Genomic DNA, 15,358 nt, shown 5'->3' with positions numbered 1-15,358 from the left:
GTTCATTTGTTGGGCCACAACGTAAATAGGCTGCACCACACAGATCATCTCTATAGGATGATCCTAACCCTCCACTCTATACATGTTTCTATAGCTGACAATCACATGGTAGATTGGTAGATTGTAGGGTTAAGATCATACTATGGAGATGATCCATGAGACACAGCCTATTAACAATGTGGCCCAACAAATGAACAGTTTGAATCATCCTATAAAGTGGGCCCACAATACCTTTTGAAAAATTCTGAGCTTTTGGTAGACCTGGCAAAAAGTGACCAGTTTGAAATTTGACCCGGCCCGTACGGGTCATGTCAAAACTGGGCGGGTGCCCGTAAAAACCCAAATGATTTAGTTTTTATATGGTGTAAGCCCCTATAATCCTGTATTTTTTAGATTGTACTGTACGGACCACATCTTAGATTGATCTAAACCGTCCATGTGATGGAACATGGCTTAAATAGGTTGTGCCCCAAAAATCATTTCCTTAGTATGATCGTAGCCCTCCGATCTATAGAGGTTTCCATAAATAATAATATGCGATTCCTACATAGATCAGAGGGCTAGGATCATCCTATGGAAATGATTTTTTGGGCTCAACCTATTTACGTTATTACCCATCACATGGACGGTTTGGATCATCCTATTATAGTGTGGGAATAAAAACAGCAAAAAAATAGTAATAAAAAAAAACAGGGTGACCCGCAGATGCACCCTGCCCGTACGGGTGGGGTCCGGGTTCACCAAATTGTGACCCGTAAAATTCCGGGTTATTTATGACCCAACCCCATAAGACCTGGACCCATACGAGTTAGGTGAAACTGGGCCCGGCCCACCTTAGATGAAACCGGGCCCGGCCCACTTTAGGTGAACGAACAATCAGCGCAATAAGAGTAGAGAGAGGGGGGGGGGGGGAGACTTTAATATAGATAGAAATGGAGTTAAGAAAAAATCCCGAAATTAAAGGGGCAAATCCAAAATTGAGTTACTTTATAAACTGACTTGCAAAAGCAAATATGAAATTAAAGAGAGAGAGACTTTAAAAACAAATCCTAAAATTAAGGAGAGAGAGAGGGAAGAATTTAAAAAGCTAACCCACTAAAACCTATGGCGGAAATCATGAATCTCAGAGGGGGCAATTGCGGAAATCACGAATAATCAGTTTGGCACTCACAATCAGTTGTCATAATCTTAAGGCCTTGTTTGTTTGAAGTTATGACAACCAACGGTGATCCCCAAACCAATTATTGAACTCAATTTACATTAATTTTGAATCTAACAATCGGTTTGGTGGCTCACCATCTGTTGCCATAATCTCAAACAAATAGGGCCTGGACGAACGGGCCTAAACGCAAAGTTGAGCCTGATGATCAGTTTTTGGACTCACAATTGGTTCTCAAAATTCTAGTCCTCATTTAAATAATCACCTATAGCAGTTTTAATACGCAATTACAAAAAGAAGTCACATTATTAAACAAGGGAATGAGGATAACTCAAAGACTAAAAAAACTTATACTTTATTTAGAAAAGAGAAGAAAAAACACAGTCAAGGCCAAAGTCCCAAAATCATAACTGCAGACCATAGATGTGTTTAACAAAGTGAGGGGTGCCATTATCAAAAAACAGAAGGTGGGTATCATTTTTCTTGTAAATCAAACTAACCCACTCTGGCACTCTCCCACCAAAGTAAGAAACCCCTCAGTTATCTGCCAATTACTCCACTCTCTCCTCTAGGATTTTTTTTATTCCTCCCATTGGTTCCATTTTCAGAAGCTTTCTCCCATCAAAACTAAGAATGGAGAGACAAAAAAGTTTCTCCTTCAAACCCATAAAACTCCTTGTCTTTTCATTCACAATTTTCTCCTCTCTTCTCCTCTGTTTCTTTTTCTCATTCTCAGTTTTTAAATCTCTCCCTTCAAATCCCCCACAAACCCATCTCCTTTTCAACAAATCCTCTCCCAATTTTGGTCCCAAAACCACTAAATCCCAGACCTTGGCCCCTTTTAGTACAAATACTACACTAAAAGAGTCCAAAAGTACTATTTTGGCATACCCCAATTTGCAAAGAACTGATGATTCTTCTGGGAAAACTATGCTTTCAGTTGCTAAGGAGGTTGAAAGAAAGGGCAATGAATCTGATGTTTCAGGGAAAGGGGCAGGTGAGCGTAAAAATGTAATTTTGACAGCTTCAGTGGTTGAGAGGATTGAAAGGAAGGGGAGAAGTAAATGTGATGTTTCACATGGGAGATGGGTTTTTGATGAGAGCTACCCTTTGTATACTAATAACTCATGTCCCTTCATTGATGAGGGTTTTAATTGTCAGGCTAATGGGAGATTGGATACAGATTATATGAAGTGGAGATGGCAACCCCATAACTGTAACATCCCAAGGTACCTGATTTTCTTTATACAACTACTTTTTTGTTTAATTTCTTTGATTAGCTTAGATACGTCTTATACTATTTTATTGAGTAGCCTAGGAAAAGTAAGTGTTGAGAAATGGGGTTATGGGTGTTGGTCTTTTTAATTGTTCCAGGTTCAATGCAGTGAAAATGTTGGAATTAATCAGAGGGAAGAGACTAGTTTTTGTTGGTGATTCAATTAACAGGAATCAGTGGGAATCCATGATGTGTTTGTTGAGTGGAGCCGTCACGGATCCTAAGCGGGTTTATGAGGCCCGGGGGCGGAAGATTACCAAGGGGAAGGGGAATTACAAGTTCAAATTTGTGGTAATTTTGCTAAATTTTGTTCCTCCTTGTAGTTTTATTCCTAGGTCTTTTGCATATATCTGATTCTATAGTTGGGTTTGTAGGATTATCATTGTACTGTTGAGTTCTATGTTACTCATTTCCTAGTTCATGAGAGTAAGGCAAGAGTAGGCAAAAAACGGACACAGATGCTCCGAATTGATACCATGGACAGGAGTTCCTCCAGATGGAAAGGAGCTGATATTCTGGTTTTTAACAGTGCACATTGGTGGTCACATTACAAAACAAAGGCTGGGTGAGTGCTTTTGGTGCAGTTCTCTTGGTTTTGGCTTTAAGGTTGTCTGAACAAAATGGTTGTCCTATTACAAATCAAGAGCTTTGTGGGTGCCTTTGTCCATTTGGTCCTTCTGGATTTAATATCTTTAATGGTTTGGCATTTAGTCTCTGTAACATAGAAGTGAAAGGCTTCACTTTCAATCTGAGTTTCTTCTTGCTTTGTGTGAAGAAGAAATTAAAGTTTAGATGGCTTAAGTGTAGGGTTGCAACTTGGGTCGGGCACATCGGGTTGGGTTTTTTCACGTTGATGCATTATTTTAACTTTATTTGAATGCCTTGGCATAATAAAATAAAAAATGAGCTTACAATTGAACATATAAATCTGGCAAATATTTGTTGATGCAGAAACAGACTTCATTGAGTTTGACGAGCTTAGGTTTCTCAATGATTAGATCATTAGCATCCAAGATGACACTAGCATCAGCATAACAACCACATGAGTAGGGAAGTGAGCATAGTAATGCACAAATGATGACAAATTCTCTCTACCATGAGTAGCCTTTTTTTTTCACTTAACTTTTCACAATTCAAATTGAAACTTCAGGGATTTGACCAAGCATCAAATAGAACTGAGCACTAGACAATTATATAAATACATTGGAAAAAAATTGCCATGTTATTCAAGAGATATTTAATAAAGTAACAGTATGATATGATTCGGCTCGGGCTTCGGGTTTTTTTCCTCTACCCAAGATTGAGTCGAGTTTTTCAATCTAGAACCCGACCCTACCTAAGACCCATGATTTCTAAACCCGACCCATGGTATTTTCGGGTTGGGTCGATGCGGGTCAGGTAAAACCCGACCCAAGTTGCACCCATACTTAAGTGTTATGTTGAATGCTGAGAGATTTAACCTCAATATGACTTTACAAATGAATTTGTGATGGGGTTGGCTGAGAGTTCTAGGTAGCTTCCAACCCCTGAATGAGCTTTGAAAAGGGTAATCCTATTTTATATCCATTGATTCATTCCCTATGGATCTGAGTTGGAATCAATTTTAGAATAGATTGTGGTTGCTACTACAAATCTTAGGAGGAGATAATCCTCGGCACTCTGTCTACAGTAATGGAGTTTAAGTTGAGATAAAACTTTTATCAATTGACCTTTTAACTGAATTGATTATTTCTGTATGCCTAAGCATTGGCAGTTTTGCAACTGTTGATAGTGTAAGTTAGATGCCTGAGTTGGATAATCTCAGGAAAACTAAGAATCATCTCATCCATTCCTTTAGTTCTAAAAGTAAAAGAGAATACAAGAGAACAGCCATTCAAGAGAGAGAGAGAGAGAGAGAGAGAGAGAGAGAGAGAGAGAGAGAGAGAGAGAGAGAGAGAGCACTGCTAGGAGTGATTTCACAATTGCGGGTGTCTCTGTTGACTAAAGGGGGTTATGATCATGCATATTTCGGGGGAGTTGGTATGTTCACCTGTGTTCTTATGAGGACAATGAATTTGTCTTTATCTTGAATATGTCACTATCAAAAGCATAGATATTCAAAGAAGGGTTGCTACCAAAAGTTAAATTATTTGTATAAAGAACATGGGATGCTTAAAATCGTTTCTAATTTCTTGACTTTTATCATCGTCTTAACAGGGTGAACTACTATCAGGAAGGGAACCAAGTGCATCACCATCTCGATGTTTCTACTGCTTTCAGAAGATCTTTGATGACTTGGGCATCATGGGTTGATCAACATGTCACTCCAGGAAAGACCCAAGTTTTCTTTAGAAGTTCAGCACCTTCCCATTTCAGGTTTGCACTTCTCGTCATTGATAGTTTAATATGATCCTGTTTAAAAAAAAAAGAATGTTATTATATATAATATGAGGAAATGGTTTGCTATATGTGCATGGGTGCACAAAAATGGTGTGTGTGTGTGTGTGTGGGGGGGGGGGGGGGGGGGGGTGCACATTTTTGGGGGGATTCAAAGCATTCATTTGGAAGGCCCTTCCATGGCTAGGGTGTGTACAAAAAATCAGCCCTTTAGGATCATCCTAACCCTGCCATTTGTGGAGGGAAAAAATGGGCAGAAACAGTGTCTGTCCATTGTCCCCTCCAACTTTGATTGGGTTAGGATGATCCTATAGGGCTGATTTTTGGTACACACCCTATCCATGGAAGGGCCTTCCAAATGAATGCTTTGGATCCCCCAAAAAATGTGGCACCCACCATTGTTTGTGCAGCCATGCACAGATACCTTATCTGTGCAGCTGCACCCAAACCATTTCCTCATATATATATATATATATATATATATATATATATATATATATATATATATATATATATTTCCTCCATCTCTTATTGATGTGTTTGTTTGTTGAGTAGCGGTGGTCAATGGAATTCTGGTGGGCACTGTAAGGAGGGCACTCAACCTCTTAATGACACTTTGAGTAGAAGCTATCCTGAAAAAAACATAATTGCAGAGCAGGTCATAAAGCAAATGAAAACCCCTGTTACTCTCTTGAATATAACTAGCTTGTCAGAATTTAGGATCGATGGCCACCCATCTATGTTTGGAACAAAATCATGGAAGGGCCTTCGTACAAGCATTGAAGATTGCAGCCATTGGTGCCTTCCGGGAGTTCCTGATTCCTGGAATGAATTGCTGTATTTCCATTTGCTTTGAAAACAAAAAAAGGTCTCCACATAGTAAACTATAAACAGATTCTTTCTCCAGTTTCCTACCTTGCATTTGTCATCTTTAACAAATGCTTACAGACTGAAATTGTTGGTTAGAAATGCCACACACTAAGTACATGTGATGCATTGGAAGCAGTGAATTGGATATGATAGATTCTTTGGCAGAGATCAAGGCTCAAGAGGGTTTGAGATTGAATTCCAGACTCATCAGATTCGAAGGGCTGTTAATCAGTATAATTTCGAGTCCCATGCATCATGTGCATGTAGTGGCTATATCTGCTGTATTTATGTATATGCTGATCTGAACACACGCAATTTTCTTTTATTCTTTTTATCATTATTGCTTAGTTCCATATTGGGAGTTGAGCATAATATTCATGGATGCACTTTATTTGAACAAATTAATGTTCTTACCTTATTCATTTAATGATGCCAAGGAACCTCAGGAATTAGCCATAGCCTCCATGTAGGATCCTCTTCGTGAATATGAAAATCCAAAGAACACATACTTGTTTTGCATCTCTCTACATATTCAAAAATATATTTCCGCACTTGCATCCTAACCATGTCAACATGGTAGTTCTTGTTCGATAGTCCAAAAATTATGGAGTTGCAAAAGCTGCATATGTTACCTATGCCTGCAGGTAAAAGCCATACTAATGTATTCTTCCAGCCATATAACAAAGATGAAAGTATATTATCAATTTATTGCAGTTGACAACAATTGGTTTGGGTTTCCAAACTTGAGCTTTTTTATTTTATTACTGAAAGTATATACATTTTACTTTTATCGATTGATATTTGGTGTACGTTTACTCATGGTGCTCCCTGACAGCCTCTTACTTTAATGGGTGCTATTATTTCACGAAACTGGTCGTGATCTTGGTTATCTTTTAGGGGTCTGTGTGCATATTAGCATATATGCTTCTGTAGGTACTGTCTTTAAATATTAAGAATTGTAATGAATCCTGGTCTGAACAATGACAACTAATGAGGAGGAAAAAATTAGGTTACTAACAAGTTTTAATCTTTTGAAAACTCAAACCTAATTTTGAAGATTAAGAGATCAAAGATGAAAATTAAGCACGCAAGTTAAATCCTAGGTGCAAATAAAAGAAAGGCAAGAGACAAGAGAGATTGCACCCGAGATTTAAAGTGGTTCGGTCCTCCAACGCGAGGCCTACTCCACTCCACCAACCAAACCCGTTGATGGCTTCACTAATTGATCTTCTTAACTTCGGCGAAGATCGGTGCCGATTACAATTCCAATTGCTTTAACTTTGGTGGCAATCCTCACCACGGAGAGTGGGCTCTGCTTCTCCGAACACTCGCCCAAATACAATCTTGAGAATAAGAAAGAAGAACAAAAATCCCTCACAAGGGTTTACAAACTTTGTAGAAGATGTACAATTTGAGCCTAATGATCCAAATAATAATCTTAGAGGATGAGAGGCATAAACAAGCTTGAATCACTCTTAGGATGTTCAAATATAGTTTTTGAGTGTTAGGATTGATAATTGGGAAGTAGAGAATGCCCATATATATAGAAAAACCAAATATGACCGTTTGAGGGGCATAGTCGTAATTCTGGCAAAGTTCCCAACGGTCACAAATTTCTTCCCATTATAGTGTTCTCGGAGTTACGAGAGAATTCTCAGAGTTCCGAGAAATTCCTCGGAGTTCCGAGAATACAAACAGAAGTTGGAAAAAAGCTACTGGACCAAATCTCGGAGCTCCGAGGATTTCTTGGAGTTCCGAGCTCGGAGCTCCGAGAATTCTCTCGGAGTTCCAAGAAGCCTATATGTAGCAGATTTTCAATTCTGTTTTTGGGCTTCCAACTTTACACCAAGTTGAGATTGTTATGAGGGTTCTAAAGTGTTGGAACACCACAAGGACAATCACTTAAACATTTAGGGTGTGTGAGTTACTTATTTATGCCTCTTAAACTTAAGCTAAGATTGGATCAATACAAACTAAAAAAGACTTAAAATGGTCTTCACTTGCAATGCTTCAAGTCTTCATTCGTCTTGGATCTCCGATGTCTTTGGTCTTCATAATGTGGTCCAATGAGAGCTTCTTGGCCTCAATCCAAGCAATCTTGTCTTAGCACAATTATGATCTACAACTTAGACATGCAAACACATTAGTGATCTTAAATCACTTGTGTATTGGAATCATCAAAATAAGATGGGAATGCCAAGGTGAGAACCATTGGGCTTACAATCTCCCCCTTTTTTATGATGACAAGCACAAAAGATTTTGCAATAAAAGCACACATATATTTTCTTAAACAAGATTTCTCTCCCCCTTTGGCATCAATAAAAAAGATTGGGGTAAAAGAAAATCGAAGGGATGAAATTTACAATTTTAAGCTCCTCTTTTTTCAAGGAAAAAGACAATAAAAAAACTCCCCCTATTTAGAGTTTTTATTCAACACAAGAGGGGATATTTAACAAACCATAAAAATATATTCAATTTTTAAGTTCTAGCCCCTAATCTAAGCACATATGAAAATAATCATATGGGGGCTTTGGGAACCCAAGACTTCTTGGTTCCACCACAATCCCTAATTTTAGATGCACATTGGAATTTGTAATGACCATTGATTCCACAATAATGGCATCTAACATGAGGGTTAGATAGACTAGTCCTATCATAAAATGCATGATTAGGTCTTGACTAGTCTTCTTCAAGAATATGTCAGTAATTTTATTACCATTTAAGAATTCATGTAGACATAATCTTAACCTTTCATTTTTATTATGAAGATGGATTATTTGATTTAAAAAATCATTAAATTTATCTTCATAAGATTTGGAAGAGCTTGCCACATTTTAAAATTGTGTTAATTGGCAAGTTTTCTCATCCAAAATACCCTTAAGGGTTTCAATCTCAAGTTTAAAATTTTCAAGTTGTGCTTGAGATTTAAATATGGAAGAAGATGACTCATATTTCAAAACATCAAGTTTATTTTCTAATTTTGAAATAGATTTTTTAAGAACTTTATTTTTTGAAATTTGAGAATGCAAGGTTGTGCACAATTCATTATAAGATATGTTTCCACTATCACTACTTGATGAATTACAAGATGGGTTAGAATTTACCTCAACTTCATGGGTGAATGCCATGAGGCAAAGATCATCCTTATTAGCTTCCCCTTCACTTGAGCTCCTTCCCGAGGTGTTAGAAGCATCCCAAGCGGCTACAAGACCCTTGTTCTTCTTCCAATCCTTCTTTCTCTTGTACTTTGAGGAAGATGACTTGAGAAGTGGACACTCCGGTCTTTTGTGTCCCATCTTCTTGCAATTATAACACCTTAATCCTCCTTTTATTTCATTTTCTTCTTTTTATCCTTTTTGTGTTTCTTTCTCCAGAAGCTTTTAAATTTTCTTAACGCTTCTTCCTCATCACTATCCGCATCACTTGAGGATGATGAGTCCGTCTTGGAGGCCTTTAGAGCTAGAGATCGACTTTCTTTTTCTTTCTCTTTCGGCTTCTTCTCTTCTTGACGGCTAGTGAGGAGCATCTCATGAGTGATAAGAGATCCTACAAGCTCCTCCATAGTTAGCGTCTTGAGATCTTTTGATTCTTGGATGGCGGTGACCTTTGGATCCCAATAAGGAAGAAGTGACCTAAGCAACTTACTCACAAGCTCATCAGTAGGATAAGATTTACCAAGATTAGCTAATTCATTTGATATTTTAGAAAATCGGGTATACATTTCGGAAATACTTTCGTTTTGACCCATTCTAAACATTTCATATTTGCTCTTTAACAAGTTTATTTTGGAATCCTTGACTTGTGATGTTCCCTCATGGGTAACGGCAAGTGTATCCCAAATAACCTTGGCGGAATAAAAAAGAGCTACTCTATTAAACTCCTTCGTAGATAAGGCGCAAAACAAAGAGTTTATAGCTTTGTAATTTAAATTTGCATGCCTTTTCTCTACAACATTCTATTCTTCAAATGGCTTGGAAGGCAAAATGTAACTATTTTCTACAATATGCCAAAGTTCCACATCTATCGAAAGAAGATAGATGCGCATCCTTGTCTTCCAATGTCCATAGTTGGACCCATCAAAGAAATGAGGTATAGTTGTGGAATGGCCTTCTGGAAGTCCGGTTCCATTTTTGTTTGTCATTTCACAATTAGAAAGTTGCCAAAGATCTTATGATCTTTCCCTTGTTAAAATTTTTAAAAAAATTTACCAAAGATTTTAAGAAAATAAAATCTTTTAAGAGCCAAGGCTCTGATACCAAGTAAAATTCCAAGGGTGGTCCCTAGTATGGCAACTAATGAGGCGGAAAAAATTAGGTTACTAACAAGTTTTAATCTTTTGAAAACTCAAACCTAATTTTGAAGATTAAGAGATCAAAGATGAAAATTAAGCACGCAAGTTAAATCCTAAGTGCAAATAAAAGAAAGGCAAAAGACAAGAGAGATTGCACCTGAGATTTAAAGTGGTTCGGTCCTCCAACGCGAGGCCTACTCCACTCCACCAACCAAACCCGTTGATGGCTTCACTAATTGATCTTCTTAACTTCGGCGAAAATCGGTGCCGATTACAATTCCAATTGCTTTAACCTTGGTGGCAATCCTCACCACAGAGAGTGGGCTCTGCTTCTCCGAACACTCGCCCAAATACAATCTTGAGAATAAGAAAGAAAGAACAAAAATCCCTCACAAGGGTTTACAAACTTTGTAGAAGATGTACAATTTGAGCCTAATGATCCAAATCCTAACCTTAGATGATGAGAGGCATAAACAAGCTTGAATCACTCTTAGGATGTTCAAATATAGTTTTTGAGTGTTAGGATTGATAATTGGGAAGTAGAGAATGCCCATATATATAGAAAAACCAAATATGACCGTTTGAGGGGCATAGTCGTAATTCTGGCAAAGTTCCCAACGGTCACAAATTTCTTCCCGTTATAGTGTTCTCGGAGTTTCGAGAGAATTCTCGGAGTTCCGAGAATACAAACAGAAGTTGGAAAAAAGCTACTGGACCAAATCTCGGAGCTCCGAGGATTTCTTGGAGTTCCGAGCTCGGAGCTCCGAGAATTCTCTCGGAGTTCCAAGAAGCCTATATGTAGCAGATTTTCAATTCTGTTTTTGGGCTTCCAACTTTACACCAAGTTGGGATTGTTATGAGGGTTCTAAAGTGTTGGAACACCACAAGGACAATCACTTAAACATTTAGGGTGTGTGAGTTACTTATTTATGCCTCTTAAACTTAAGCTACGATTGGATCAATACAAACTAAAAAAGACTTAAAATGGTCTTCACTTGCAATGCTTCAAGTCTTCATTCGTCTTGGATCTCCGATGTCTTTGGCCTTCATAATGTGGTCCAATGAGAGCTTCTTGGCCTCAATCCAAGCAATCTTGTCTTAGCACAATTATGATCTACAACTTAGACATGCAAACACATTAGTGATCTTAAATCACTTGTGTATTGGAATCATCAAAATAAGATGGGAATGCCAAGGTGGGAACCATTGGGCATACAGATCTGAAGGGCCTCCAGCCATTAACTGTTACCCTTGAAATATCGTTAAAAATAAAGAGAAAAAACTGAGGTTGACGTAATGAAAGCAATAACTAATTTCATGCAACAGATGTGACAGGTTAAATTTCACATGAGAGTGGTTTCCCATCCATTTTCATCTGCTACTGGCATAAACTCAACTCAACAAAGCCTTTGTCCCAAACTAGTTGGGGTCGGCTAAATGAATCCTTTAGAAAAATTTTGTGAAGAAGGTGAAAGGAATCTACCTGGCTCTAATCCTGGCTCTAGTTGGGTTCTTCTACGTGGATCATTTTCTTCCATTCTTGCTACTGGAATAACTATGTGAAATTTTCCATACAACTCCTTCTTACTTGGTCTAATCTTGTCGCTAGCTTCCGTTATTTATTTATTCATTGATTTGGAGAAATAGCTTATTCGACTTCATAATACTCTCCTATGAGACAAGGCATCCCAAAGGGTACAAACAGCATAAACGCCATAATAAATCCACCCAAAGACCCCAATCTCACTTCTTCCATTAGATTGGATTTGACAATGAACTGTTCCTCTTTCTCTGCCCCTTCATCAGCCAATTTATCCGCTTGCTCATTACCCGACCTCAACCTATTCTGAATGTGAGACATATTTTTAGCTATATGGCTCCCAATTTCCAAGGATATTTTGATTTATTTATTTCCCATGCAATGATGTTAAAAGAATCACCTTCAATGATTAGTGGGTCATTCATAGAATTTGCTAACCGTCTTTATCCCCAGAGAAGGATTCTTGCTTCTGCCTCATTGGAGTCACAGTGTCACACCCCCACCGGGCCTGAAAATGTTAGCAGCATGCGTCCATCTCTCCTTCCAAATATGACAAATTATTGCATAAGGTACCAGGCCCCAACTTACTTCTCTCGATTTACCAAAAGGTCTATAACACCCCTTAAGTATAAGGCTCTTGAGCCATTTCAAAAAACAAAAAAGTATAAGGATCTAGATTGATCTTTGAAACACCCAAGAGATTCCAAAGTTTCAGATGACAGAACGTCAACGCCGATGAGAAAAGGGACAATGAACCATGAGATGATCTGAGGACTCCTTGCATAGAATACACCAACTGGCAAGGTGAATTTTCCTTCTTCTAAGATGATCACATGTATTGGTTTATTTTGCCACCATCCAAGAAAATGCCGTGGAGGAGCAACTAATTTGCAGAGCTTTGTGAAGCTGATGTCTTTCTTATCCTCCTTGTGGAAGTTGTGAAAAAAGAGCGAATAGAGAATGAACCTTGAGTATCAAGGCTCCACACTCTATGCTCAAAAACACAGAGTGAACAATAATAAGAACTAAAGAGACCTAATAACGATGCAAGGTTCTCTATTTCGCTATCCTTAAGGATGATCTAAGCCTAATGACCCAAACTAGACCCCCGTCCCCTCCTTTCCAAGTTGTCACACACTCTAGCTCTTCTATTGGTCACTAAAAGATACAGGTTCAGAAATGAATGGCACAATAGAGATTCGCCTAACCAAAGATTTACTCAAAATCTTGTCCTCTCATCCCTCCCGATTCTAAATCTAACTAAGGACTCAGAGAGGTACCCAGGACTACAAATAGACTTCTATGCACCTGAATCTTTTCCTAAAGTTGAGACTCTACTCTCTGAGTCCCCCCTTCCCTTCCATACTTGTCTCCAATGATTTTGTGCTATAAATTGCCTTTCTCCTTGCCATATCTCTGTAGTGATTTACCCAATAATGCTTTGTTTCACAATCTTATTTTTCCGAATCTAATGCCTCCATGTTTCTTCAGTCTACAAACCTCACACTCGTCAGCTCCGCAAATGGCTAATAACTGAATTCAAGGGGGCTCATTAAGTGCCATACCACATAAAAACCTGATTTTGTAAGGAGGAAGCCACCGAGCAGTGAAGGAACAAGTGATTGATGGTTTCCTCCTCCAAACATCTGACACACCTATTAGCCTAATGGATGCTTCACAGCTTTAGCCGATCCAGAGTGTTATTCTTTTTCTGCAAAGCTGTCCAACAAAAGGCTCGGACACATGATCTCCAAACTTTTGAGCCACGGGAAAGAGTCAGTGGTGGGAAGATCGAGAAACCTGTAAAAAGAAAGAAGCCTAGAGGTGCCCCTAGAATCCGGGTCCCACTTCCTACGGCCACATTGATATTAGGGCACTAAGCTGTTTTCCAATAGATGCGAAGGTTGACAAAGGACGAGATCTCAGAGTCACCGATGTTTCTTCCCAATAACGTTAACAATGCCAGCATAATCGCTTTCAATCCAATTAGAATGATGATGGAATCTTTCCTCGGCATTAGTGAGATCTTCAAGAATTGTCTGAAATTCAGCAACACTGTTCATGTGGATCCTAGTTCAACGCTATGCCCAATAATGAAAGAGATCAAGTACATACTCAACTTGTTGTCGAGGAATCTCAAACCAATTTGTAATGAAAGTCCCAAATAACTTCAGAGACAAGGCGGGAGATTCAGCTACGATTATGATTCTTTCGCTCTGTTATAAAGAGAGCATCTTGAAGCAAGGTTGAATCGGCTTTGGGTATGAAGTCTGTCATAGTGTGATGAAGAAGAGCCCTCCAATAAAAGAAAGACATCTTGGTGTGTATCAATTTGTTTCAGACATATCTATGATTTCGAAGAGAGGGGGAACACATCTACATGCTTGTTAGAAAGACATACTATCATCTTTTGAATGGTGCCAAAAAAGAGAGTTTTCAGTGCTCTCAATGAACGATATGATATGTTTTCTTTGATCCGAAATTTCAAGGACTCTTGCAAGAAATGAACTCCGCAATTTATGGGTTTGTTCTTCGAGTTGATCAATTGAGTGAAATCTTCTCTTTAGATGATCATAACAAAGAGGACTTCCAAGATACTTGAGAGGAATATTTTGAAGACTTGTCCAAGGAAGATTAATATGGAAGAAAGGGCGCGCTTAATGAAAGATCAGATTTTCATACCAAATTGCAATTTTTTTTCTTGTTTGAGTCGACCAATTAGGCGAAAGCTTCTTCCTTTGGATGACCATAAGAAAGGGGACATGCAAGATACCTGAGAGAAAAGCTTCCCTGTGAATATGGAAACAATCCTTGATATTTTTTTCTTCTCTGTTGAGATATCCTCATATACAATTTTACTTTTAAATTTGTTGATCCTTTGATTAGATAACTTTTTTTATTGTAGAAAAAGAGCATTTAGAGCCTTAACTCCTTAGATGTTTCCACAAAGGAAAAGGAAAATGCCACCTTCAAATAAAATATTGAAAATTGAGACACATGATTGATAGAAATAAAGAGGATCAAGTTTCTTCAAGAACATCAGATGGTTCAAGCTTTTGCTTAGATGTTCTTTTTCTAAACGAACAAAGATGGGAATAAAGGGTTCCCTTCATGATTCTGTTTTAGACACTAAAAAACCTAGCAGGATTTCCATTTACTAGCACATAGAATCTTGGAGATAAGCATTGCATTATCAAATAAATTACTTAATAGTTGTTGAAGCAGAATTTGGAGAGCACAACATTGAAGAAAGTGGTCAGATTTTCCTTGAATTTGGAGAGAACAACTTGAAGGAAAGCTTTTGCTTAGAGATTCTACTTTTTCTCATTCCCTCATCTCAATTGTAATTTTTGTTGCATAAGCTGAGTATAGAGCCAGGTCTTCTACTATGGCTGAACTTACACAGTTCAGACCTCTACTTTAGGTGTTTCATTTGGGATCCACTTATAATCTCTATTGTGATAATCAATGTCGTTAAGCTTTAAGAAAGTCTAGTGTTTCACATAGAGAAAGACCAGCCATTTTGTAAGGGAGAAGGTAGAAAGTGGTAAGATTTTCTATCACTTGTTTCCAGTAGAAACAAGCTGGATGATTTATTAACAAAAAGACTTTAAACAGATCATCCTAATCATTGGGTGCACAAGTTATGTTTTGAGACAAAACATAGTTATTGAACAACTAATTTTGTAATGAAATTTATATTAAGTATACAGTAAAATCGAAGCCATGCTAGGTGTTGTAGTATTTGAGAAAGAGGAGGGTGATATTCAATCCATTTTCTCAAAAATGGATCTTTTCCTTTTATTTATCTCTGTGTGTGTGTGCTCCTCAAGTTACAAAATTGAG

The 15,358-nt window shown here is 38.0% G+C and overlaps 1 protein-coding gene across 1 annotated transcript; it reads left to right on the top strand.

The window, feature by feature from the left end:
- The first annotated feature begins 1,662 nt into the window (after positions 1 to 1,662).
- Positions 1,663 to 6,133, top strand: TBL6 (TRICHOME BIREFRINGENCE-LIKE 6). The gene is made up of 5 exons (XM_077362516.1): positions 1,663 to 2,388; positions 2,534 to 2,726; positions 2,810 to 3,000; positions 4,632 to 4,790; positions 5,367 to 6,133. The coding sequence occupies exons 1-5, from the start codon at positions 1,793 to 1,795 to the stop codon at positions 5,665 to 5,667; spliced, it is 1,440 nt and encodes a 479-aa protein (XP_077218631.1). The 5' UTR covers positions 1,663 to 1,792; the 3' UTR covers positions 5,668 to 6,133.
- Positions 6,134 to 15,358: the final 9,225 nt, after the last annotated feature.

Source organism: Tasmannia lanceolata, unplaced genomic scaffold (assembly GCF_043159265.1).
Source record: "Tasmannia lanceolata isolate RefF3 unplaced genomic scaffold, GAP_Taslan_0.1 ptg000019l, whole genome shotgun sequence".
Lineage (NCBI taxonomy): Eukaryota > Viridiplantae > Streptophyta > Magnoliopsida > Canellales > Winteraceae > Tasmannia > Tasmannia lanceolata.
The sequence above is the reverse complement of the archived record's forward strand: the minus strand, read 5'-3'. Positions and strand labels throughout refer to the sequence as shown.

What these genes read in the sequence shown, in the direction of transcription:
- TBL6 (XM_077362516.1), top strand. Translation starts at nt 1,793, where the DNA reads ATGGAGAGACAAAAAAGTTTCTCCTTCAAACCCATAAAACTCCTTGTC. An exon ending in CATAACTGTAACATCCCAAG is followed by an intron (nt 2,389 to 2,533) that starts GTACCTGATTTT and finishes TAATTGTTCCAG; the next exon opens with GTTCAATGCAGTGAAAATGT. An exon ending in CATTACAAAACAAAGGCTGG is followed by an intron (nt 3,001 to 4,631) that starts GTGAGTGCTTTT and finishes TCGTCTTAACAG; the next exon opens with GGTGAACTACTATCAGGAAG.